The sequence below is a fragment of the Lissotriton vulgaris genome, chromosome 10 (assembly GCF_964263255.1).
Source record: "Lissotriton vulgaris chromosome 10, aLisVul1.2, whole genome shotgun sequence".
Taxonomy (NCBI): Eukaryota; Metazoa; Chordata; class Amphibia; order Caudata; family Salamandridae; genus Lissotriton; species Lissotriton vulgaris.
In genome coordinates, this window is record NC_141698.1 from 601413377 (window position 1) to 601440316 (window position 26940).

Genomic DNA, 26940 nt, shown 5'->3' on the forward strand with positions numbered 1-26940 from the left:
ACAAAACTGGTGGCTTTTTCCATATAAAAGTGAATTTCAGGGCAGGGTGGAATTCAGATTTTAAAGGGCAAACATTTCGGGGTGGCCGAGGCCCCGCCCCCCACTTCCTACCCCTCGGTCCTGTTGAAATCGTGTCTCGGAGGGGTGGGCGTTCGCTGACACAGGCCGTCTATATCTTCGAGGCCTCCGACCGCAGGTGTTCTTCCCAGTAGCGGCCACTGCCCAAAATAAAGCTTTCCCGAGCGCCTCCGTTTCCTTCCATGCAGAGAGCGGCGCTGCTTCGGGCCGCACCCTGTGAGTGCGCCCTCCTCGACCCTCCATTGTGCAGGTAGCTCCCGGCCTCTTCCTTCCGGACAGGTCAGCCCAGAGCCCAGCCATCGGAAGCAGCCGGCACCGCCTGCCCTCGAGCGCTCCTCCCTTCCGATGGGGGCAGCCGAGGAGCTTCACACCTAGAGAGGGACAGCCCTTGGACACCGACAGAGGACAGCCCTTGGACACCGACAGAGGACAGCCCTTGGACACCGACAGAGGACAGCCCTTGGACACCGACAGAGGACAGCCCTTGGACACCGACAGAGGACAGCCCTTGGACACCGACAGAGGACAGCCCTTAGAATGGCCGTCTATAGGAAGCATTCACTGCCCGTCGTTTAGAACAACTTTCAAGAAAATACCGCTGCCTTGTGGCTAAATTGCCGGATTTTGGATTGAAAGTTGTAGTCTCTGATGCCTGCTTCCACGTAGAAGCGAAAGCGTGTAATTTGGGCAAATTGCGTTTTTTCACATATTCCCTTTCTCACGTGCGTTCACGGTCCAAATGTCGTGTTTCCATCGGTGCTACAATTTGGGTGGGGCAACTTTGGAAAGGCTGAACAGAACGACTACAGTTTGACCGTATTGGTCAGTCCGGGAGCACACACTGGGGATTCGCTTTGCAGTGTTGCGCTAGATACAATACTCAACACTAACCAGGCTTCAATAGGAAAACCGTGGTACTGGCAAAATCTTTAAACTCCTCCCTCTCCCCCCTCCCCTCGCCTGACCCCCTACCACCAAGGGTCACCACATAACCTGCCTAGCACGTATATTTTGTTTGTACACTTACATTAGCACACCTACATACACAAACAAACAAGGTGTGACGGACTCCAGTGTTATAGCACGTACAGCTTCCGCCAGGTCGCACTGTGACTAAGTCGTATTTAAGGCTCAAGTTGCTACAAAGTTGAAGTATTGGTACACCCTTTTTGATAATAAAAGATGCGTGAAAAGGGGTTTGTGGTAGTTCTCTAACTTTTTCCACACACTGTTTCAGCCAGAATGTGTAAGGTATGTGCTTCATATGTCGCACATAATGCGATCTGCGATATGAGTACTTTCGTATGTAGCATGCCATAAGTTACGTTCTTAGAACCTATAGAGCGCATTCACAGCAGCCAGTCAGGGGTGTGAGTGCAACATCTGCCCCGCCCCTCTGGAGATATATAAAAATAAGAATATAACGCGATCAATAAAGTGCTTTACATTTCCCATAAAACTGATTTACCGTGCCCTCTACTCCAGTCTGATCATTGTATAATTCCCTGACGAAGTACCATTCTAAGGACATCAAAATGCGGGAGCGATGTCACATACAATAACTAACAAGCTGAGCCGGGAGGGGGGGGGGGGGGGGGGGGGCGTCGGCGGACGCCCAGCCCAAACAGTCATAGCGTGTGAAAAGATGAGATCGCAGCTGCTTCTTTAAATTAGCATCGTACTTTCACTTTAAGTAAAAGCGTGATGCAAAAATAAACACGCAGCTGCCCTTCGACTGGAAAAACATAGTGCCGACATTACTAACATGCAGACGGACGACAAAAAAAAAAAAAACAAGCATTTACAATGCAACGGTCTCGCCTTTGCAAAAGTTAGAGCTATTGGCATTGTAAATGACATTTTTATTTATGTGTTGGTTTTGAAAACAGATAAATAAATGGCAGTCATTTACAATGCCAATAGCTTAATCTCTCGCAAATGCCAGACCTATTGCATTTGCAACCAGACACACACAGAGCCACACACACAGAGCCACACACACACACACACACACACACACACACACACAGAGCCACACACACACACACACGTTGGATGTGGTGGCGGTAGATGTGGCGGTAGATGTGGCCGCTGTACAGAGTAACCTGTTCGCGCCTGTGGCGTGCTGATCGATACTCTGCCAATTGGATCGCCCTCCAAAACCGGAGTGGCAATTTTTTCGTAAACTCAAGAGGTTGGGAGGTGCGGACAGTGTGACCGGTGTGAGTGGTCAAATCAATGTAGGGAGAAGGTGCATTGGGCGATGCAATGGTCCCAGCAAAGGGGGTGATACAAAAATAAATCCCAAAATGTAAACTGCTGGGACAACCCATCCTGGGTGTAGGAAGTTTGAGGATATAGCGACAGCCGTGGGTGATTAGGGCTTGTGTAGAAATGATTTAATCTGCTTACAATAGTTCAATAAAAGCTCACTTTAAAGTTGAGGAGGTGAACCTCGACTCGAGCGGTTTCACAAAGCCCGCGCTGTCCCGCCAAAATTTCAAACCGCGGGCTGATCGCTGCAGTCGCAAACCCCCGCCTCCGTCTATTAGGGGCCCTCATACTGGAGTGCAATTAAAAGTAACCGTAGTGGGGCATTTAGTCTCCATCAGTGCACTCTCCTCGGCGGTAGTTTCCGCCCTGGTTTGGTGACACACGACACCCAGACAGACAAACAAGGCGCCACAAGTGCCGGTCCGCGGAATTCGCCGCCCCCACCACCACTGACAGCCATGCACATTGCCTCCTCGCCACCACTTCCGAGAAAGCAGCACAATCTAGGCACTCGAAGGAAGGAGAGAAGAAAGGCTACACGTCTACAGTGTACGGTACCGGAAAGAGCAGGCACACAGACAGCGTGCATAGAATCCAGCAGGGGAACCCCCGAAGAGAGGCCGCCTACACCTCCCCTTTGTTAAGTGATCAGGCACAAGATAGATAGAACATTTGTTGTCATTAGAACGTGTAGATCTACTTTTCGTCATGCCTTCCGGCGTTTAGACCGCCCGTTATTTAAATAACCTTTAGATCTCACGCTTGCTCTGTAGGACGTTCGTGTATAGGATGCGAACGTCTAGATCCTATTGTACTAGAATCCCCGAGCTGCCAGCGGTCTATGACGTCTAGATCAAGTGTTCCCTACATGGTCAGTGCATTCTGATGTTAGAACATTCAGTTCCGCATATTTAGAACGTCTAAATCCCTTTGCTGCTTTTAGAACGATCCCCCAAAGCTTATAGTGTCACTGTGTAGGGTTGTCTTGAGAATGTCAGATCCGTTTGTTATGAATTTTGGGGGGCGTTTAAGCCCCTTATGGTATTTTCTGAGCTCACTTATTTAAATGGAATGTCCATGCGTCCCGCGGTTAAGAATGTATAGCTTCTGCTTCTTCAGAACGTTTAGATTCCCCAATTACTTCTAGAACACCACGGTGTTGCGAACATTCCTGTCTGTGATGTCTAGATTCCTTTGTCTTCTATAGATCGCTGGTACCCCCTACTTTGCAGAACAAATAGTGTGCTTTTAGAACGTCTAGATTTTAGAAGGTTTAGAACCAGCCCCTGTGTAGGGGACGTTCTTGTCCGCTCGGATGCAGCCCACCAGGCTCCCCTTTGTTGTCTGTACTGTAAGCGCCGTGAAAACTGCTCCATCAGGGCTGGGAGTGTGCAGTGCTGCCGCCGCTGCTGCTGCTCTCCCCCACCAGCTCTTGCAGCTCCCTCCTCCTCCGGATTATCCCAGCAGCTGCCGCTGGAAGTTGTTTTTACACCCTCAGACCCTCCCCTCTCATCACTTCCTCCCTTTATTTGGACTTGGCTGGCCGAGCTCCGTTTATATGGGTGAATCCGGACCAGGGGAGGGTGCAGCGCCCTCGCCCTCCCACAATTGTAAATATTCCAAGCATGGGCGGACCGTGGCATGGGCACCCTGCCTAGTCCACCCTCGATCGGCTGCGTGCAGACACCTCGTGTTACCCTGAGCAAACCACAGACCACATCCGCATCTGCACTTGCCTCTGATCTCCCCGAATTGCAAACAGCCCCCACCGACGCACATCGCATTAACCCACACGGTGACTGCTCTCGGTCTGAAATACAAAGTAGCTGTTGAGAAGTGCATTTTGGGATGACTAAATATATTATGCAAATTACACACTGACACATGGTTTTTGCCTGTAATCGGTTCCACAAACTTGGCTTTCAAAGGCTCGAGAGATCCTTGTAGGACAGAGCCAGACATTAACCCAGACTCAAGGATTCAGCGATCAGATTTTTAAAAGTTTCGTGGAAAGGGTGGAGCCGGAACACGTGCAGAATATTTATAGTTACACTCGCAACTCGTATACGCAATTTCGTATTATTCCATTACAACCGATAAATCGGAAAATAATCACAGGAAGCGAGTGCAAACAACGAAATGTAAAACATTATCGCTGATGAGTAATTTCTGTGTGTGACAGATTTTTGAGACATCCCCTGACTTTATAAACAAACTCTATTTAGAGTCTGGTAAACCATGTAGAAGGGCAGTGCTGCAATAAGCGGCCCGGGGAATAACGTCACGGGGGTGTCCCGGGCCGGCAGCCAATCACAGGGCGGCCCGGGACAAGGGGCGGGACTTAAAAAGACCCAGAAACGCCCCCAAATCACGTTTTCATGGGGAAAGTGTGATTGACAGCCAATGTCTTCCAATGGCTAGCCTCCATTTATGGAGCTAGCCAATGGAACACAGAGGCGGGACTAAGCCCCATACTGTAGGTTCATAAGATTTCGCCCTGGACGGAGCACCTGCTTCACAGGTGCTACGGCCAGGGCGAAACCTAAAAAACCTGCCTGTTTATCAGCGCCGCGCGCTGGTATGCAGACTCCCCCTGCATTCCAGAGAGGCGCGCAACGCGATCCGGTCTGCTATGCCATGCTGTGAAGACAAGACCTGGCCACACGCACAAAGTTATCCTATGGGGAAACGCTGCGCAGGGCCAGGTCTTGTCGAAACACTGGTTTTTGAGCCGAGACGCCGACTATAGTTCTCGCTGCAAGAAAGCGCTTTCAGCGCGTTCGTTGTAGCGAGACCTAAAAAAAGGGCCAAACCAGTGTTCGAAGAACTCTGATTATTTACTGAAATCTGCCTCATTAAATGACAAGGATGAAGAGGATGAGTTTCACGCAAGGAAAAAATATTGTGCGTATCAAATTAGGAAAGCAAAAAATGTGAACTAAAGCACCCACTATAGGCATGTCGGTTGGGGGCTGGGTGGTAGCTATAATGGAATCACTGGGTGGTAGCTATAATGGAATCACTAGGTCAACTGCGCCGAACAGCTTGAAAGTCCTATTTCACAGTCACTTGGAGCTCTGCAGCTTCCACTGCTGAATGAGAAGTGTTGGACCTGGCCCTTTTTGCAGGGTTATCCCCACCGTTTTGACTTATTCCTCCTATCTTTACTGACCGGTCTTTGTTTGGTTTAGGACTCTGGGCACTTTACTACTGCTGACCAGTGCTAAAGTGCATATGCTCTCAGTCTAAATTGCATTGCTGATTGGTTTATCTACAATTGGCATATCTGATTTACTAGTAAGTACCTAGTTGAGTGCACCAGGTGAGCCCAGGGCCTGTAAATCAAATTCTACTAGCGGGCCTGCAGCACGGATTGCGCCACCCACACGTAGCTCTTTAAACATGGCTCAGACCTGCCACTGCAGTGTCTGTGAGCATAGTTTTTAAACTGCTATTTTGACCTTGCAAATGCCTCCACTTGCCAGACTCAATCCCTTTTGGTACACGTAGAACACCCCAAAAGGTAGGCCCAAGGCAGCCGCATGGGCAGGGTGAAGTGTTTTTAAAAGGTAGGACATGAACTGGTGTGTTCTATATGTCCTAATAGTGAAATACTGCCAGATCAGTTTCTCACTATTGCAAGGACAATCTCAAACATGTTGATTACCTTGATATATCTTTTAAGTGTAATTGCGCATTTGGAGCGGATTGAAAATTGGAGTCTCTGATCTCGCAATTTAAACGTACAACTATTGGTGAAGTTGGCACATTACTGTGTTGTCCGTCAAGTCACCTCCCCAGCGGCCTGCATAGTCTTTGAAGCACCTCAGATACTTTGTGCTAAAATACCTGCATCCCTTGATTTCTACTGATTAAGACTTACTGAACCTTTTAAAAGTGATACCTTTACTTGTGCATGTTTTTTTTTTAGTCTGGTTTTATTCAGATGGTGTGGACTCATTTTGTAGTGTATGTATGTACAAATCTTCACACATTGCCTCTGACATAAGCCTAACGGCTCGTGCCAACCTACCAATGGGGTGATCAGGGGGTTATCTCAGTTGTGTGATCCCCCTTACACTGCCTAGATTGAGTGAGGGTCCCTACTTGGACAGGAGTGCAAACAGACTGTCAACTAGAGACCCCGTTCCTAACAGGAAGTCACTACTCATGATGGTGAAGCATCTTGATGGCCCCATCCTAATTCTTCTACCCATCGCTACTGAGACTTGTGAGAAACTGTATGGCTCGCTGGTACAAAGTTTATTTGTGCAGATAATTCTACACAATAACGGTCAGCATTACCGCGTAGATGCGATTGGAGAAACGTATTCAATAAATTGTGCAGTTTTACCAAACAGAAAATTACTATGAGCGTTTGAAAGGAGATCCTCCTATTAACGCCCACATTGGGTCGTAATCACAAAACAATTACTCAACTTTAGCACAAATTGCAATGAAGTAATCTGGGGCGTGTGGATAGTTAAATATTCTAGTGTAAACTTTTAAAGAATATTTTCAGAAATCAAAACGTGCCAGTATAAAGGCCTAGATACATGACCAACCCACTAAGCAAGGCATGAAAATCTGCTCTAACATTCATACCTTTCAGATCATAAGCTGAATGCTAATCTTACAAAACTGAAGTAATACAATCTACCTGTGACCTAAAGAGCTCACACAGAAATCAGCATTATCAGTTGAACACTGAGAAAAAAATAACAGGCTAAAAATATTGGACACTGTAGCAGTTCTCCAGATTAGATGCAATGTAATTAACTTGTGTCCTAGATTTTATTTCCTGAGAGCGACTGTTCTGATTTGAGTGTCAAGTAAAATAAAACAAAGTCCTACTCCTGTCAATCTAAATATTTTCCAGACCGTGGCTTATTAGGTAACCTTGCCTAAAACTTCCATTGCTTTTTGCGCTGCGAGGTGGGGTGTTCGAGTTGTATTTCCTTTAATTGAGGGGTGGTTCAAGTTCAGTAATTTGTATAGCGCACTACTCACCCAGAGGGTCTCAAGGCGCTTGAGGGAGGGTGGGTGCATTATTTATCGAATAGCCAGGTTTTTAGCTGCTTTCTGAAGGAGAGGTGGTGTTGTGTAAGGCGGAGGTGGGTGGGGAGAGAATTCCAGGTTTTGGCCGCTAAGTAGGAGAAGGATCTTCCTCCCATGGTGGATCTATTGATGCGCGGAATTGCGGCGAGGGCTTGATTGGAAGAGCGTAGTTGGCGGGTGGGTGTGTAGGACAGTCGTTTGTGGAGGCATTCGGTTTCTGTATCCTGCAGCTATCGCCCAGTTTCCCCCTCCCCCCTTTAAAATGTCTGCATTTCTATCCAATTGATGAAGTGGGGCTATCAAAGAGACACCGAAGTGGCAGCGGGGAGCCGGGAGACTCTGCCCACAATAAACACGTTTACAGCACCATAAAAGGGAGGCTGCATAGAAAGGCAGATGAGATACAGCTCACCACCTTCTTAGGCCTGGCCACACAGCGTACACCCCTTCCTGTGGAGGAAGCAGTGGAGATGCTTTGGGGTGGCACAGGTTCGAGGTTAAAAGGGTCTTGAGTGGCATCTACACGTGCACCGGACGGAGCCAGACTTCAATCATGTCTTGCCAAAATCACGAACTAACCAAGACAGTTTTGGTTAGTTCGTGATTTTCTGGGGACGGGAGGTAGTGACGTGGCAGGATAGGCAGACATGTTTTTTGTGCAGTTTGTATACACTACAGCACACATTTAGCCCAAATGCATTACGGGTGCTTTCTATGACCAACAGGTTACATTACACAAGGTCAGAAATGTATTGTTTTTAAAGGCACTGGCAGATGCCGTGATTTGCCGAGCATCAAAGAATGTAGAGCAGAAGAGAAGCCGGAACTCAAACCTGGTTCTTAAGTTCCAAAGTTAACAGTTCCGACCCTTCGGTCACACACATCTCCTGCCTTGAACTAATTTGGGTCGTTAGTTTTCTTTGAAATGACTACCTTCCTTCTCCTACCTTTTTTGTTGCAGTTTTTATATAGCGCGAACTCGACCTGAAGGTATTGGAGCACTTAACGTGAGAACCAGCTACATTACACAAGGACGCAAGATTACGTGATTTGGCCAGAATCCCAGGATGATGAGCCGACGCCGAGACTCCAGCCTGTGCTCCACCAGCGGCAGCTCCGGCCTTTAGGCCACATCCTGTCCTTGAGATACCTTGAGTGTATCATTCATTATCAAAGGCAACTAGTCAGTTGATGCTTAAAATAAAAGCAGCACTTATTATCCACATGAACGATGCTCATTGTGCCGACCTAGGTAGGATGAAAATGTGATTCGACCCTGTCGAACTTGTGGTCATCATGAGGCTGTAGTCAAATGCCTATAACCGGCGTTCCACAGTCACTGCAATATCACATGCAATAGCTGTGTCGTGTGTTTGCTTCTCTGTCTCTTTTGGGCTTTGTCTTCCCTTTAAAGTATTTTTTCCGCTTTAAGGGGTCCTGGGGGGCGTGGTGTTGGAAGCGTGTCACAGAAAATGATGCACGTAAAATCAATACGTGCATACATTGTAAACAATCGAGCAATGCTTGTTAGCACAGTGTACATTTGACGGGAACATAAGACAGTGGAATATTCTGTTAGCAACTTGACCAATTAAGGAAATAAGTCAAAACGAAACCTAAGAGCCGCGCGCGTGAACTTCTACCGTAGACAGCTCACGTCACGCAGCTCTTAGGTTTTGGTTTCCAAGGCGCATGGCAGAGTCGTATTCCGACGCGCGCGACCCAATCCCAAGGCGCGCGTCGGAATCCGACTTCGTCATTCACAGCATGGTAATGTTCGGCCGGGAGTTCTGCTACGCGGTGGAGGGCTCGTACGTCATGCTGATGCTGCTGAGTGTGGGACTGCCGCGCAGCCTCTACAGCCTGGGTCTGGTTCATCAGCCCCGTGCTGGGCTTCGTGCTGCAGCCCGTGGCGGGCTCCGCCAGCGACCACTGCCGCTCCCGGTGTGTGTAGGTGCGCTGGTGTGTGTGTGTGTCTGTGCGGCGGCAGGGGGGGGGGGCTCTGTATGTTGAGACATTAATTGCCTCACAGGCATACAAATAAGTTGTTAAACGAGTATCGCTACAGAAGTACCATCAGTATTTTCTAATATTCCATTCAGTTACATGAATATGAAAAGTGCCCTGTAGCAACTATTATGTGCCGCTATATGAACAACAAAAATTGTAACACACAGTAAACAATAATGCATCTATGTTTCGCTGATTATGAGACAGGAGGCCCAACATCAGTATAAGAAGTATTTCACGATCCATGTCTCAGTGCGCTTTTAAAAATTAAAAAGAAAAAATATATATATGAACCTGGTACCAATTCATGTTAGTCACACTCGTATCTAAGGGTATTATGCCATCTTCTGGAAATACTCTGCAAAAAGAAAACATGACACTAGTTTCAGGTGGGCTTCAAGTTTGCACTACCAGCCGCAGCAGGACATAAGTTATGCTGTTTTATATAGTGCACTATTCACACGTTTGGGTATGCAGGCGCTTGCTGGACATCTACAGGCAAGAACAGTAATGTGTGAAATTGATATCCGACCTTGGCCGGAGGGATGGATGGACGTGCCGTTTATGTGCACGAAACTTCATTGTGTATGAATGCATGCATGGCTGTGCTGTTTACAAGAGCAAACCATCACTGTGTATGAAGGTATGTGTTGGTTACACGTGCAAACCTGGCCGAAAGGCAGCACAAAGGCAGAATATCACTGCACAAGTGCAAAGACCCTCAATATTTTATTTGAAGACGTAGGTGGTTTGTGGACTCCTATTACAACACGATGCAGGGATTTTTAAAGAAGTGAGTCAATGTTAACAGAGCAAATAACCCTTAAAGCTGCCGATGATCCTATTGACAGTCAAAAAGGTGGGCTCGGCGTTGCCGACAGCAAAAAAAAAAAAAAGAAAAAACATAAGTCACCCAAAGAACAGTCCAGTAGGGTGGAGCAGTGTTGAGCGCTTGCCATACATGGTTGGTAATATGTACACACTATAGCATGTGGACTGAAAAGAAGTGTGATGCCTCTCAGTATCCACCAGTGAGCCTCCAGCCTGTCTAAAATGTGAGAATTTCAGACTCTGCCACCATCTTCTGCTTTATGCTCAGACTGGAAGGCAGTGCTATAAAAATCTAGAAGAAGGAAGTTAAGCACAAATGAGGGAAAGGTCAACACTTAAGTATTTGGCCATGCAGCACATTATCCTTGGAGACTTGCCTTTACACAGATGTTCAAAAGATCATGCTGCCTTTGTCAACGCTTCTGATCCTCAGCTAAATGAGTGCATGATAAGAGAACACGTTTGTGGTGGTTGCACCCAATGTTCCCTCAAATCTTTTTTATCTGCGTGCGGCAGTGCAAGATCTCTGTGCACTGCAGTCAAGGCTTTGTTCACCAAGTAAGTAAATATGCTTGAGAGTGCTGAGCTCTGCAATATGCATATGTGGCAATTACCACTCCAAACTTGAGAACAGGACTCAGAAGGTTGTACAATTATAAACTTGTATTGGGCAGCAGCATTGATCTAAGCGGTCAAAAGAATGAGACTGCTATTATTAAGCCAGAACTCCAGGTGGCTCCCATCCAGGATCATTCTTGAACAAAAGAAGGGCTGGTGGCCCTCTAAATAAGGCTTTTGTTTTGGGCCTTACTGGAATTTTAAATGAGAAGGGCTCTTCACCGTCTGCAGGTTCCTGTTTCGAAAGAAAAGCAGACAACCCTGAGAAGTGGAGCGTGCAAGACCTCCAGTAGGTGCTGTCTGCATATCGTGGAGACAGGAGATCAGTGTGAAGGTTTGCGCGTATCCTATTGTTTCTTTCATTTAAAAAAAACCAAATCATTTAATACACAAAAAAAACACCACACCTCACACCCAGAAAAGGGAGAGGAGGAGAGACAAGTGGGGTGGCGAACACGGACAACAGGAGAGAGCGTTGGAGCAAAAGGCAACACAAACAACAGGTAGATCTCCGATATAGGAGCAGATCGTAGATATGCGTAATGAGAACGAGCGTGGCCAAGCAAGAAACATGGTGGAACCACTCAATCCCAAAAAAAGAGTGCCTCAAACCAACAATAAATAAATCCAACAGTAAGGGCAAATGTAACAGCGACAGGTGCCACGAAAGTGAAAACACACCTGAAGGCGGGACAAAGTACAGCGTTTCACCAATAAAAATAAAGCAATTTAGAAAGGCACACAAAACAACAATTGGAAAGGGGTGTGTTAGAACTGTCAGCTTTTGGGTGGTCAGCTCCTACTATTTTTTCCTCTCTTTCTGCCACCAATTTTTTTCGTGTGGCCTTAGGTCTCCGAGTGCCTCACCACTGCCAATCAGTGCTGAGGGACAGGTGCGCCTTCCTAAAATGGTGGGATGGGAGAGTTTCCTAAGTTGGACGCCTGCTAGAAATTACCTCAGAGCTTTGGGCCATTGGATAGCATTAAGGGGTTCCAGAACCTTCTGGTCCACTCTAGTGACTTGGGCAATGCTATATAAGGAAGGACACTGGGCGGCTTTTTTGTCACTGCTGGGCTGGCTGGAGTGAAGACTACAGCGTCAGGGGGATTGTGTCTCAGGGTAATCTGACTGCTCCTAGGGGCTGCGAGTTAGTTTGTGGGTGCTGCCCTCCTTCCTGTTGATCTGGCCCTGCCGGTGAAGTTCTGCGAGCACCACGTCCCAGTGTGGCCACCCATCAAGAAGACTAATTCATTGTTGACAGCTGGTGAGAGTGACTTTGCCCCACCCCCAGGAACCTTGGAGGGTGGCGCTGTGGGCTAATAAGGCAACAAGGCACCTTCAACACGACCCCTGGAGTGAAGCTGGGTCTTAACCTTTGCCCTTGCCCTGTTTGGCCTTGTTGAGGCACACCGATTTTGCCAGCGCTGAATGCTGCCTAGTTCTCCTAGCGCTGTATCAAACAGAGCCCCCCCCCCGGAGCGCTATGTGGCCGAGGCTGCCAGATGATTCTACGTCGCTGGTCCGGGTGCAAAGTGGTTCCAGCGCCAGACTTGCGGAAAATAAAATTTTTAAAAAGGGTGACGCGAGGCTCCGAGAGAGACGCTGGGGTGGAGGGGGGGGGGGGGGGGGGAGGATGAAAGAGAGTGAGGAAGAGACAGCGCACTCTGAATTGTATTGTAATTGTAATTGCATTTATATAGCGCTTACTACCCCTTACGAGGCCTCAAAGCGCTTTTTCGGCAGGTATCGCGCTACTCCGGGACCCATAGAGGATTAGTGTTGAATTAGTATAGTGAAACATGCAAGTACATTTTAAGTGGTGGATAGGTTAGTCAGTTATTTGGATTTGGAAGGATAGCAGAAGGATAGAGGAGGACAAAGGTTTGTATTTATTTATCGCTTGTTGACGCACGCTATTCAGGAAGCCTATAAAGGATTAGTGGTTAATTAATATGGTAAAATATGAGGTAATTTCAGTGGTGGATATTAGTCTGTTACTTGGAGTGATAAGAAACCATTGCTGTTCTAATGTATTTACCAGCTTAATTTAAATTAATGCCAAAACAGGCTAAATCAAAATTTCATTTATTTACATGCTTGCTCCAAATGGATATTTATATTTACTAGACCAGTATTCAAAGTACCTACCCGATTGGTTTAAACTGAGACATGATCCTATTTATCTATGTGTGATATGCTTACCTGCTGATTACCTAGCTACATTTATTTAGGAACCTGGTGCTTTGACAATTGTGAAGAATGCAATGTACTGGTTAATTAATCCCAAAATGAAATGTCCAAAGTCTTAATCTATTCAACATTGGAACCTTCATTCCCCTTTTCAATACAAAGAGATAATGTCTCCCTATTTTCTATTTAACCAAGATGGTGTGGTGTCATTTTTGGTAGGTTTGCGCTGAGGTGTTGTAGTAAGTGTTGCGCAAGTACGTCACAATTGCCTTCTAGATCTAGTCTTCCCACTTTGTGCCATGCTACCCTTAGTGGGCCGGTAGTGCCGGTTCCAACAAATGGAAAGGGGTGGGCGAGGTCAAGTCCACAGAGGCATTACAGCATGCCTCACAGAGCAGCGCATATGCGCTGCCACTAGGCTCAAACTAAAAAATAAAATAAAAAAATTTTAAAGTGGTACTTCGAAGTCACACGTGTTAGAGCAGAGAAGTTAGTACGTCAATAATTCCCGACAATCATTCTCTAAATATGTTCCTAAACTTCCTTGTACCTTGGCCTGCTCTCATCAGAGGCAAACAACAAGTCTTGGTAGTGGTCTTAGGCTAGGTGTGTAGTAATTAAAACTATGGTTATTAAGAACATCGATGCAAGTTTACAAAAAAGAATGCCTATGCTGTTCTACAAACTCATCATACAAGACTTCATCCCTGAGCAAACGACTCAGTACACCTACAAATGCCTAAAATAAGCCTACATTCAAACACAATACAAACGAAGAAAGGTGCTGGGACATACTATTTTTCTCTAAATTGCAATAAACAAAATCTATCACAGAATGAACGTAGGCTATACGGTCAAGTGATTCCGATGGGATGGACTGATGCTGGGCCTTCCATTGGAAGGGGGCTTTGCCAACTGTACCCCTCTACACAGACGATATGTTCCGTTTCGACATACCCCAGATGGGCAGGCAAGTGACTGATGGAATCTTAAAAACATATATGGCAAGCAGTCAGGGCTCATAGTCAGTTGAATAAATCTATCATAATACCAGTACATAGTCCACCCTTGGCTACCTACTGGCAATCGAGATTGGGAGTCCTCACAATTTAAAATATTCATGCTTTGCTGTTTAGAACACAATGTGACCACACTCATGGTAAAGCTTACAAATTATATACAAGGATAGGTGGGACAAGCATCCCCTCAAATCCATTGCAGAGAATCCATCGATAAATGCAAGAAGGGGGTGTACAATAGTGGTCAGGGGATAGCTGATTTACTGATTTCCAACTAGGCAGCCCAACTGGTTACTATTAATGGTTGCCATTTTTTAGGAAGTTTGGACCCTGCTCTCAGTTTGTAGATGGACCTATTCAAAAGGCACTAACCTGTTAGGCTTCCTATACCCCTCATGTATCTCAGATATATCCCTCAGATCACTAGATTAAGCTTAGATTGCTGGTGCAAAGCACAGGTATGAATAGGATGGAACAGTAAGATCACACGAGAAGCTCCACTTGGACAAAGGAAATAGCTAGCAAATCCTGCACAGATGTCTGGATTCCAAGCATAGGATTGCTTCAGAATATCTAAACACGGAGATCCTATTAAGTAAATGGAGGATCTGAATATGTGATTGTCTTTGCATAATACTTTAGGTCCTACAAACCTTTGTGGTTCAGGCAGGAATACCTTGGAGCTATGCTTAACTGCCCACTTTTCCAAATTTGAACTGCCGAGAAGCAAAACGGACCATGAACCATGAGATAAGAACGGGGACTCCTAAAAAAAAAAAACAAGCACTGGCGTTGCCAATAGGTCTCGCAGTAGGAAAGTTGGAGCTATTGGTTTTGTAAATGACAAAGCCCTTTATGTTTGTAAAATGAAAACAAAAATAAAAGGCATTGTTATTTGCAATTGTAATAGCTCCAACTTTCCTACTGCGAGACCTATTCGCTCTCTTCTGACAGAATAGAAAGTGAAGACAGCCGTCTACCTTTCTTAATGACGCACACACGGATCAGTGAGCAACGTCCTGATTTACTGAGAGCATTAATTTACAGAAACATCCGTAATCCTAAATGGCTTCGCAGACCAGTTGCTCTTTGATCGTTATCAGTGCATACAATAAATATGGCTTCCATTGAAGCAGGGTGGCTTTAGAATGATGGCCTCAGGAAGAAAGAACGCCCAGAAGAATGTGGTATTTTCAAGCTGTATTGTACTCTATTTTTATTGTAAAGTGCAAACGAATATTGTGAAGATACGATGCTGCAGCAGCGCGCCATGTGCGTTGTGCGTGCATGCAGAGTTAACAAGGGGGAATGCAGAGCGGACGGGAAACTGAAAGTACGGCCGGCCATGAATAATTAGGGGAGGAGAAGCCCTTTGATGTGCTGTGCGGCCGTGAATGCGTGTGCTTGTTTGGTCACATGATTCACGTGAACTTAAACAAAACCGCAGCAGAAAGCTCTTGGTTTGACGAGGATTTTGGCTACTTGAATTCTCACTACGCTCAATGCGCTTGCGCGCATTGATAGGTCGCGAGACCTAAAAAAGCACATTACTGATAAATGTTAAAGTACCCCTAGAAAGACTTTACTGACTGGGGGCAAGATCAACGGCCCCAAGACGATGAAGACTGGAGAGAGTCAATATGGCTCCCAGAGTAGCAACAATATCAGCCCACTTGTGCCTCATGTACTCCATCTACCTTCGAATGACCCATCAACCACCAGAAAGGTTGCAAGAACACATTTAGCTGTTTAAGACATGTAGAGACTGGGAGATTAATGCACGTTATATGGAGTTCCACAAAACTCCAAGAATACGGATTTAAATTCCCGAGTGTACCGATGGCGGTGGTTGAGTGTCAGTCAGTCAAAATATCTTTATTCGGCTTATTAAAAACAATACAAAGAGATGAACAATAAAATACATTTCATACAAGGTTTATCATAATACACATAATACAGAAATTTAGCAACAGATTTAAGATTAATAATAAACAGATTAAGGAAGAACGTGTTAAACAATAATAGCTAATCTTGGCAGGCAGCTTTCGCCCTTGAGGCGGCTACCAGGAATTTGGCAACGCAAAAAGTAATGTGAGGGTTAGGTAGTAATTGCAAGTAGAGCAAAGCCAGTCTCACCTGTGTGAAGCCGGCCTTCTTGAGAGTTGGCAACAAAAAATTTTTCCTAGGCTCTAAATATAAACCACAAAACATAACAAAATGCATTGTGTCTTGCACTGAGAACTGGTCACAGCTACAGGGCGGAGCTAATTCTCGTTTCTGCCAATTGTTAAAAGAGCCTAAATAATAATGCAGCAAATTAAATCTAAATTTGGTTAAAAGAAACCTGTGGAAAGGGAGTGTAACGTAACCAAGGTATGGTGCAAGTGAAGGTGAAGTAAGCAGCAGGCAATGAGCCCTCACTGCCGGCTTTGCTAGTTCACTCTCTTCACGGCACGTCTCCCTCCTCCCCATAAAGGACTTTTTGACTGAATCAAGATCTTGGATCCTAATGGACTCCGGAGAGGTAAAAAGCTCCGGACGACCTAGATCAGAAAAAGCCTTTGCCAGATAGGCCAGCCAGGGAATTCTGTTAGATTTATCAAGGGACAGGACATCGGTCAGGATCTTGTGGTTTAATGGGAGTTCTTCGTTCATCCATATTTTTAACCAAAGAATCAGAGGGGCCATGCTCAACTTATCTGAGAGAAACTGGAGGCCAACTTCTTTATGTATGGAATACGTTGGAGTGGACTGAGGTACAGAGAGCAGGGCTCTGATGAATCCATTCTCTGCTCTCTGTATTGGCTCCACATTTGCGTATCCCCACAGTGCGGAGCCATATAGTGCGATGGCCACGGATTTGCTATTGTAGATTTTTAAAATGGCTTCCATAGGCCTGGCTCCTAGCCTACCAGCAAAACTCAAGATTGCTGAGGATGATCGTGTGACGGCCAATCTCTTAGCTCTAACCTGTGGTCCCCAAGTCCCTTTCTGATCGAACAATATGCCTAAATAGGGAAATGTGGATACCCTAGAGACCAAATCCCCCCTACAAGTAAATGTTTTGGTTCTCTTCCTACGACACTCTAGGCCCACCACCATAGTGTGTGACTTGGCTACGTTTATTTTAAGGTCTAATTGGTCCATAAACGTGCCAAAAGCATTCAATAGGCACTGGAGGCCAACTCCCGTGCGGGCGATCAGCACGGCATCATCCGCGTATAGGAGTGCCGGGATCTTTATTGCTCCTACACGCAGGACGTCGGCTTCCTGCCCCTCTAGGTGCACGCCCAGGCCATTGATGTAGATGGTAAAGAGTAAGGGGGCCAAAATGCAGCCCTGCCGCACGTCCTTAAGGATCTAAAGAGAGCGGTACACCTGCCCTCGTTAGTCACGCGTACACTCGAGAAGAGTTCTTGGTGCAGGGAGGACATAAAGGTGACCAATGCCTCATCTATGCCTAACTCCAACAGGATGGACCACAACTTAGTCCTATTGACCAAGTCAAAAGCCGAGGAGAGGTCCATGAATGCAAGATACAAAGACCCCTCCTTGGCTATAGTGTATTTGGAAATGAGCATATGTAAGTTAATGCACTGTTCGATAGTACCCTTTTTTTCCCTAAATCCATATTGGATTTCGGACAATCCACCGCAGCCCTCAACCTTCTCCCTCAGCCTAGATAGGAGGACTCTGCCTAAAATTTTTACCGAAGAATCCAGAAGGGATATAAGCCTATAACAGCCTGGGTCGTCCCGCTGGCCTTTTTTTAAAATGGGGACAATGGTAGAGGTGTTCCATGATACAGGTACAAGATTGTCATTCACTGCATTAAACACATTTGCCAAAACTTCGACCCACAGTTTTAGGGAGTACATAAAAAAGTCGGCAGGCACGCCGTCAGGGCCAGGTGCCTTGTGCTTAGTGGTGGACATAATGGCTTTCTCCACCTCATCTTGGTTAAAGATAATGGAGCAGGTGACTGATCTTGTCAGCAGGGCGTCTGTAGTTGCATCTGCAGTGTCCCCGTAAACGTTTTTAAAGTGAGATAGCCATTTTTCATCAGGGATAACGCAGTCCATGATATCATTATCATCATCTGAGAAGAAGGGCTGTTTAATAATCTCCCAGAATTTTTTGCTATTCTTCAGGACTGCTGCCGAAAGGAGGTCCTCCCATGCTTCTTGTTTAATGGTGTCCTTTCGTTTTTTTATTGCTAATTTGTAAATTTTCCTGAGTCTGGTAATCTCATCATTTGCCTTGTGGATACTTTTTAGAGCTACCAGTAATGATCTATGCGCTTTTGAGCATGCTGAATCAAACCAGCGCTTATTTCCTGGAATTACATTTTTAGTCTTTACCAAGAGGTCCTGTGACACCTGCACACATATGGCTTCAAAAGCCTCTACGACTTCTTGACCCTGTGCGCAAGGATTTTTACAAACCTCCACCTGCCCCTTAATCTTGGAGAAATTTTTGGCATAAAATTTTTCTGGAACCACCTTTGCCCATTTCAAGAGTCTTCCTTGGCCAGTTGTCCTTAAGGGATGAGTGGTTACTTTCAGTGGGGATGGTCCTATATTGCCTCCCCAAGCCACTTCTAACTCTACAGGGTTATGGTCACTAAAGTGTGATTGTGTGGTGCGGTAGGCATTGACCCGAGTAAGAGTGCTTAGGGATACAAATATATAATCAATAATGGTACCATGAGGGGTACCAGTGAAGGTTGGCTGTCTAATGCCACCATCTGGTTCATAGAGGTCAAAATTGGCAAGAAAATCCTCCAACTCCTCTCCCTCAATGGAATGTTCAAAGTGGGGTCCCTCAGGCCCATCAGGACTGCTTCTCCTGCAATTTAAATTGCATGGATGAATGTTAAAATCGCCTAATAAAATATAATCTGTATCAAGCGTGTTATTCTGACTGACCATGTTTAAAATACTATCCAAATCACTAATATTACGGCCTCTAATCACTGTTCCCTGAATTATAGAAATTTATAAAAATAGTCCTACTAGTGTTTTTAGTCACTCTTTCGACCAACAGGATATTGGGGGAGTCAGTGTCGATCTGCCTGCAGCTACCCTTTAAATCTAGAGAAAACAGAAATAAAAGGCCTCCCTTGGCCCTCCCCGTGCGACTATGGACAGCAGCTTTGGTGAAGCTGATAAAACCGTCCCACCACAGATTGTCAGAAGTGTCCCACGTTTCCTGAAGGGCAATAATGTGGTGGCCTAGGACAAAGCTTGCCCAAGATTTATCCTGACGCTTACCATTTAGCCCCGCTATATTCCAGCTCATTAGCCTACAGGAATCCATGGATGTCTCGGATACTAGGCACGGAGCTGATGCCGCTTCAGGCTCTCGGGGAGTTTGGATTGGTTCATTAAATCCTACATCCAAAGAACTATGCAGGTTCGCACTACCCCCACCCAGGGTCGGACTATGGTCGGGCAGTTGAAATATGGATATTGGGTGATCGTTCAGAATTGCGTTATGGCCTTCGTGCACTGACTGGGAATAAGTCTGATCCAATTGTTGGGCTATGACATCTACCCCCTGGTTCGTGACGTCTGTGTGTCAGTCACAGTCGTTTAGGCCCGACAAAACCCCGTATCTGTTTCCCATGCCCAGTCCCCAATCAAAGGGAGTGGGCACCTGACCCCATCCGTTTGCTGCTGGATTCCATATAGGCTGGGGAGTGTTAGGTCGTATTAAAAAATGTTCACTCCCTTGCCTAGACATAAACCCATTGCCCTGGCCTCTTATCATAGCCTGGAGTATTTAGTCCCCACCTATTTATATTGGGCCAAAATGGCCCTGGTGTTCTTGCCATTGGGAAGTTGTGTTGCCCTAACCCACGACTACTCATGGGGCGAGAATGGTTGTTGTTAAATCTGGGCCTAATTTCCCCACCCCAGTGAGCAATTCTAGCGTTCCTTCTAGGCCTGGAGATATTGGAGGAAGTCGCCATCTGGGTCTCAGTGTAAAAGAATTTCAGGGTAAGGGGAATTATGGATCCAGTTCTACGTTGCGGTGGGAGGATGTTAGCAAGAATGTTAGGGAGTACTTCTGGGCTAGCAAAATTTAATATAACACAGTCCCCATTGAATTTCTTAGTCTTATTCCCAATCCATGATACCCTCCTTGCCATGATGATTTCCCCAGCTAACTGGTCGGCTCCCTGGTCTGCCATACGCATATTATTGGTAAGCCAATATAGAGCTTTGTCCTTGAGTCCTTGGGCGGATTCTTTTTGCTCCTGAGATAAAACAGGGACATTCGCCAATACCAGGACTAATGGTGAGGCTTCCAAAATAAATTGTGAGGAATCATCCCCTAAGTGCAATGGGGTTGGTGCCATGGGATGTGGCGTGGGGGGCTCTCTAGTTGCATCATGGGTGGGCGCAGATGGTGGTGATTGGCCTTCCGGGATGGGCTGTTGAATATCCGTAGGGCCTGGAACAACACCCTGGTCTTCCTCCACGGCAACTACTGGTTTGCTAACTTCGATGGCTAAGTTCTCCAAGTCATTCGCCAACTTACTTTGCAACCCTCCCATCTTTTTTATTTCGGATGTTAATTTGTCAATCTTCCCGATAAGAGGCTTGATGATGGTTTTAATTTTAATGTCCATCATGTCTGAAATCCTATTAAATAGATCATCATCGATGATTTGTTTGAGCTCATCAACGTCTTCACGCTCCACATTGTTTCCTTTATGTCTAGGGGGTGAGGTAATCTTTTTCTTTCCTGGCTGTTTTCCCCCCCTTTTGGCTTGAGCTTTTCTACAATTTCTCATAGGACGCACAACAGGGGAAGAAGATGAGGGAATCTCTGCAACAGTATTTTGCTGCTGGTCAAGGTCAGACACAACGTTTGTTGACTGATCAGCCAACAAATCAGAGTTTCCGTCATCTGCCTCCAAATTAATTAAGTTAGCATCAGGTATGAGAATTGAAGGGTCAGGCAGTGGGGTATCAGGGGTTTGTGTACTGGGGTCAGGGCTCAATGGAACCAAAATTGGCGATTGACTCAACCCTAAAGATTCCCTTCTGTCATTATTTATTTTTTTAACCACTTGTACTAGAAAGGAGTCATGGGTTTTAAGTGGTGCTGGGGTGACAGAGGCCGATTTTTTAGACATAATTACAAGTAAGTGAGGATAGGTTCTGGGGTCACGTACTACACAGGTAGATGATATAGGGTGATAGAAGCAGGCTACAATTCTAGCAAGACAAAAGATAAGACAGTATCATACAGCATGTACAGTTTATAAGTTAAATAAACTCAGATCCTAGGTCAATTACAAGAAATGCTAGGGTTCAAATGTGTGATAATCTTAGAGGTAGCCTAAAGATCAATCCCAAACGGTCTCAAAGAGCCACCTGTAAGGCGAGATCAATCAACAAACCAAAACATCTAGTAAAGACCATGTATTCTAATTATAGTCCTATTCTGTAGCGTTTATCCCCCCCCTACTAGACCTTGTACCTGGGCGATTCAGTAAGGGCTCGTAAAACCCTACTGATCCCCGTCTGGCAACGAGGAGAAGAATGGAGGTACACTACAGGTAATGGACCAGACGACAGTGTTCAGGGGCAAACAATATCGGAAGTCCACAAATTTTGTATCATTATAAACAGTACCTTGGCTAATATGTAATGTAGAATGTTAGGGAGTGGGCCCAGCCCGGCCTCCTTCGGCCCCGGACGGCCACAGACGGTCCCGCCCTTGTCCCGCCCTCCCGGCGCCCTCCCGCGCAGCGGGAAATTAACCTTCTTAATAGGGGAACCAAGAGTCCAGCGGGTGGGCGGGGCCGGCAGGGAGAGCAGCCCAGCTGGTCCTAGGGCGCGCAGGGACTCCTGGTCCTCTGAGTCCCTGCGAGTGCTCGCAGCCCTGCCGGTCTAGGATGTGCCCCCTTTGACAGCTCTGGTAAGGATGTACTCGGGGCCGCGCTGCGCTGCGGGACCCGCGAAGCGGGTCCGGCGAGGCGTCGGCTTCGACGAGTACGGCAGCAGCTGGCTCCCTACGCCTGTAAACAGGGTCCTTGTACTTTGGGCAGCGTGACAACTGCATAAACAGATGAGGCAGACAAGATCACCATCAGGTAAGTGGTTAAACAAAGGCAGGGCCCTTTCATCTTCACAGTAGGGACCACTTGTTGAGTCCTCTCTGCTTTGCGAGAAGCACTTTCTGGCCAGCGGTGGTTGAGTGACCTAGCTCTTGCAAACCATGGCCCATTTTAGAGAACTTTATTAACTTTTATTGCTGTGACTAAACGGTTTTTAAAGTATTTTATACCCGCAATCATTGTTTATGTTGCATTTACTTGATTTTTCCTTTTACTTCTGGTCTATAGATGACACATTGAGGCCCAAAAACCTAATACACAGTTTTGAAGGGCAATTGCATACTCTCTGCAGTACACTCGAAGCTTCTTAGTGCATTAGCAACAGAATGTAGAGCGGACAAAACAAAGAACACATTGACAAACAAAGAACACATTGACTGTAAAGAATCAACTTAACAATGCACAAGCTTTATAACCTTAAGGAATCACAAGCACATCAACAATTCTTAGGTTCTGGTTAAATCCTTATGTCCATACTGAGAAATGCTGAAATTCAAATCCAAAACATAGGATAAAGAACAATGCCCTTTTTAGAATGGCAAGGTTAGAACTTAAGAAGGCTTGCCCTAATAAAGTAGGTTTGATTCTTTAAAATAATAAGACAAAAGTCAATAACTTCACAAATGGGATTTTAATACTAAAGGTTGCATTAGCGCAGTCATTTGGAGGGTACTTAATGTAGTGCAAGTAAGGCACATCTAACTGAGTTGTGGCTGCCGGTAAGTTGATAATTGCAGAAGTGTGTAAGAATTGGGTCTGTGGTACTCAGAATCAGGCCCTGTGTTACTATACAATGAAAAGGATGCTGAAAGTTAATAACGGAACTCAAAAAGAAACATAAGTCAACATGTTTGACAAGTATTGGGTCAACATGTTTGACACAATGGGGTGTGAAAGTCCTACCCATTGTTTTCTTGATGCAGTCTTGTGATTATCTTTTTGTTTTACCTTCCCAAAATGCACCTTCCAAGTCACTCTTTGCTCCCTTATGCACCCCCCAGCTTCCGCAAAAACAAGTTTGGTCAGAGGTTTTACATTGTAGCCGATTTTGACTTTCCATGCTCCCAACAGGGATAAACAAGGTAACCCATATGAAAATAACAAAAATGTAGTATGCCTGGGGAGAGTGACCTTTCTAGCAAGAAAAAACACATAGTACCCTTGCTCCTGAACCATCTACTTAACTGATCTGTACGCTGTTAATAACAATACTGCTCTTTACCTCCTACAATCTGTCTGAACAGTATATGCATATTAGTTTCTCACATAGATTCACTGGCCTTGGGTTGAATGGGGGCCCCTGAAAGGTTGGGGCCCATCAGTGCTGAAGTGTCCCTGTGAACGAATTGTCAATCAAAATTGGAAAACTGCGTTAATAGACACTGCGGATGACCAGGCATATTTAGATAGTGAGATTTTCTCTCACTGCCACGGGCTCGGATACAGCTAGTAAATGATCGTTCAAAAACCAAATATGCAAGCGGTTTAGACTATGAAGAAACTGAAGGAGGCGCAATGGTATTTTGGGCAGAATTTAAAAATCTGTTTAACCACTGTGTAGTAACTGAAAGAAATTCAGCTCACATCAAGTAAAAAAGACTAAATGAGCCAACCTTATTGTTTTATCTGTTCAAGAATAAATCAAGCTTCTCAGAAAAATGTCCGTAACGTGTTGAACAAACTACAACAGCACCAGTCAACGAGCCAAAGCGAATCGTCTCCATAAGCAACGAGGAATAGCATCCTGGACAATATGCCGATTTCCTTATGTAACCGACAGAGCTAATTAGGCAACGTACAGACATCGCCACTCGCCACTGATCAAACAATGAATTCGATGCCTCTGCATTTTTTACATTTGCGCTATAAGTCGTGGTGCTTCACTCTACACCTAAGACTGATCAAAGAATATAAATGTGTTAGAAAGGCGGCATGCCAGGAAGACAAATCGAATACCAAGGCTGGTTGGTACACTTGCAGGTGGCGAATAAGCGTTTAGTACGAGAATTGGAGAAGGGTGAGGATCTGAAGAGAAACAGCCAATGAGTGGAAGGGAATAAAAGTTAGAATAAGAGCAATACTAAAATCGCATAATAAATCGAGAACGCATGTGGCTATTTTCTTTCCCTCCAGAATATCCAATTATTTTCGAATAAGCATGCGACAAAGGGCCGCGGGTCAGCAAGTACGATATCTCATATAAAAAAATAAAAAACTTGCCCGAGGGCGACTTCCCCCACTAAATAGGCGCGTATAGGTCACTCCATCTATTCACTGTGCTTATATACACAGCAGGCAAAATGACCAGAAGCAGATGCCGTTTTAGTTTGGGGTGAATCAGATTTTACTGCATCTTCCTAACCTAGACCAAAAGTGTGAGGAGACCTCCATCTGAGTTAAAAGCTTAAGTCGCCCAGAAGACAACTGTTCTTCAGACTCCTTACACAACGAAAGTCCACGTGTGTTCAGGAGGTTCCATCCCGGACACAAAGTACTCAGTGTTGCACTCAGAGTGGGGATGGGGGGTGAAGGTATCACCATAAACACAAAAGAGGGATGTGGGAGGCTAGTACGTGCAGGTCATCGCCCAAAGGAAAGCACAACCACTTGTTATTGTAAAGCGAACGGAAATATGTAATAGGAGGCATACGGGCTTACGTAAAGCTAAGGTACGTGGCACACTTTCGCTTCCTCGTGCACAATGAGCGTGCGAGATTTAAAAAAACGAAGCTGACATTTCAATAACAGGACCAAGTATCACTGTGTTCGTTCACTGTCAAGGACAGTCCCTCCGAACAAAGCAGCGGCATAGGTACTGGTCCCGAAGCCAATGCCCTGGTCACCTTACCCGCGCCTCACACACTGCCCTTACCCAGAAGCGCTCCCCGCCTTCGGTGCCGCAGAAGGTCTCCATGGCCATGTGCTGGTGCTTGTGCGGCGGACACGCGCCCTCCAGCACCAGATGGAAGCTCCCACCTGCGTAACTCACTCTCCGGCCGGCAGCGGCTCTTACAGAACAGGAATCCAGGAACTTGGAGCAGGCAGTGTCGCCATTGGCTGTCCGCGGCGCGTGCTGCACACAGAGGTGTTCCGTTGGTTGAAGCTCCTCGTAGTTTGATGCTCTATTTGCTTCAGGTGCGCATGCGTACAATGCTATGCATGCGCACTGACAAGTGTCCCGGGAAACCTGTAATTCGCAGCTCCCCATTAACACGGCAGTCGGGAGCAAGAGGCTTGTGTGTACATGTGTTCACCAAATTAACTTCAGCTTTGCGCGTTAGTGTACTTTGTTTATTTTGTGTTTTAATGCTGGAATGCAGAGAGGTTATACAAATAAAGAAAATGAAACATTAGATGAATAAGAAACGGAATGCAGCGAGGAGCGAGACTGATCAGTACAAAAGAATGATCCATCAGTGAAATACACTGATATAAACACAAGATTCAGGGAATGAAAGACTATAATGACCAGGAGAGGGTAAGATTATTTTCTTTTACCTTCATTAAGTGACAGATATAGTAATGGCCACTGGAATTGTACGGCAGGGTTGACTAAATTATGTGAGAAGAATTGTTTTTGCATTGTAATGTGTGTGCCACTTTTTTTATTTATAGTGATGGAGCGAGGGTGAAAACAAAAACATTTTTGTATACCCCTCGTAAAGTCTCTTTCCCATAACAGTAATATGTATTAATCGTGTGGTTTTGAAATTAAACAACGTAGAATAGAATGCACACACACAAATTCACGTGGGATACTAATTTGCTTATGTTGCAAATCTTAATATACTAATTGAGTGAAATTGTTATACTAACATGGTACGCAAATATAATGAAAACTAGTGTATGTAAGCTTCCTATATGTATTATTGTGGCGGAAATGACGGAGAATCACAAATTTGCTAGCATTCGCAACAAGAATTTGCAATTCTATTAAGGACACGGAGGCGAGGATTATGCTTCTCAATCTTTACTAGAAGCTCACAGCAGCCAATGAAAATGCTTGCTTTTCATTTCAATAAAACGTTAAACTGCATATCATATCATGCTTTACACATAACCACGCCCACATAGTCCATAAGAGGCCTTAGCCTGCCGCCATCTTCCTCTTTCTTGCGGCGAACAGCTCCCACTGAACTGTGTAACTCCAGAACTCTTCCAACGGGAAGAACAAACAACCTCAGGCGAACCATCCTGGCATTCTTCGAGGCTCAGTCACCTTTTTTATCAGAACCTGAAAGAAAGGATAAGAGACCGTAACCACCGTAACCATCTGGGTGGGCAAGCATTTTATAATAACATATACAATGCCGGGCGGGATAATCCTCGCCTCCGTGTCCTTAACAGAATTGCAAATTCTTGTCGCGAATGCTAGCAAATTTGTGATTCTATGTCAGGACCGGAGGCTTCTGATTATGCATGTTTAACGCTTATTGAAAACAACAGAGGTAATATCCCCCACCGGCTTATAATAATACGTTTTGAAGGTCGATTCCGAAGACCAATCAGCACACTGCATGATATCATGGATGTTGGATCCCAACATGAACAATTTCGATGCCATAGCACCCCTGACAGAGTGCGCACCAAACCTGGTGATGTCAATGCCAGCTTCTTCCATCACAAAACGAAGCCATCTGGCAATGGTGGCCGCAGCCACAGCTTTGAACGGCTTTTGTAAGGCTATCAAAAGCTGCGAACAGCCCTGAGGCCTAACTGCCGCAGTA

At 45.6% G+C, this 26940-nt stretch overlaps 1 protein-coding gene across 1 annotated transcript in view; it reads right to left on the reverse strand.

The window, feature by feature from the left end:
* The window catches only part of LOC147688570 (multidrug resistance-associated protein 1-like), a 131557-nt gene extending 106136 nt beyond the window's left edge, over window positions 1-25421 (reverse strand). The window contains exon 1 of the mRNA XM_086939802.1: window positions 25086-25421. Within this exon, the coding sequence (XP_086795928.1) occupies window positions 25086-25421 (336 nt within the window). The remainder of the gene's footprint in view (window positions 1-25085) is intronic.
* Window positions 25422-26940: the final 1519 nt, after the last annotated feature.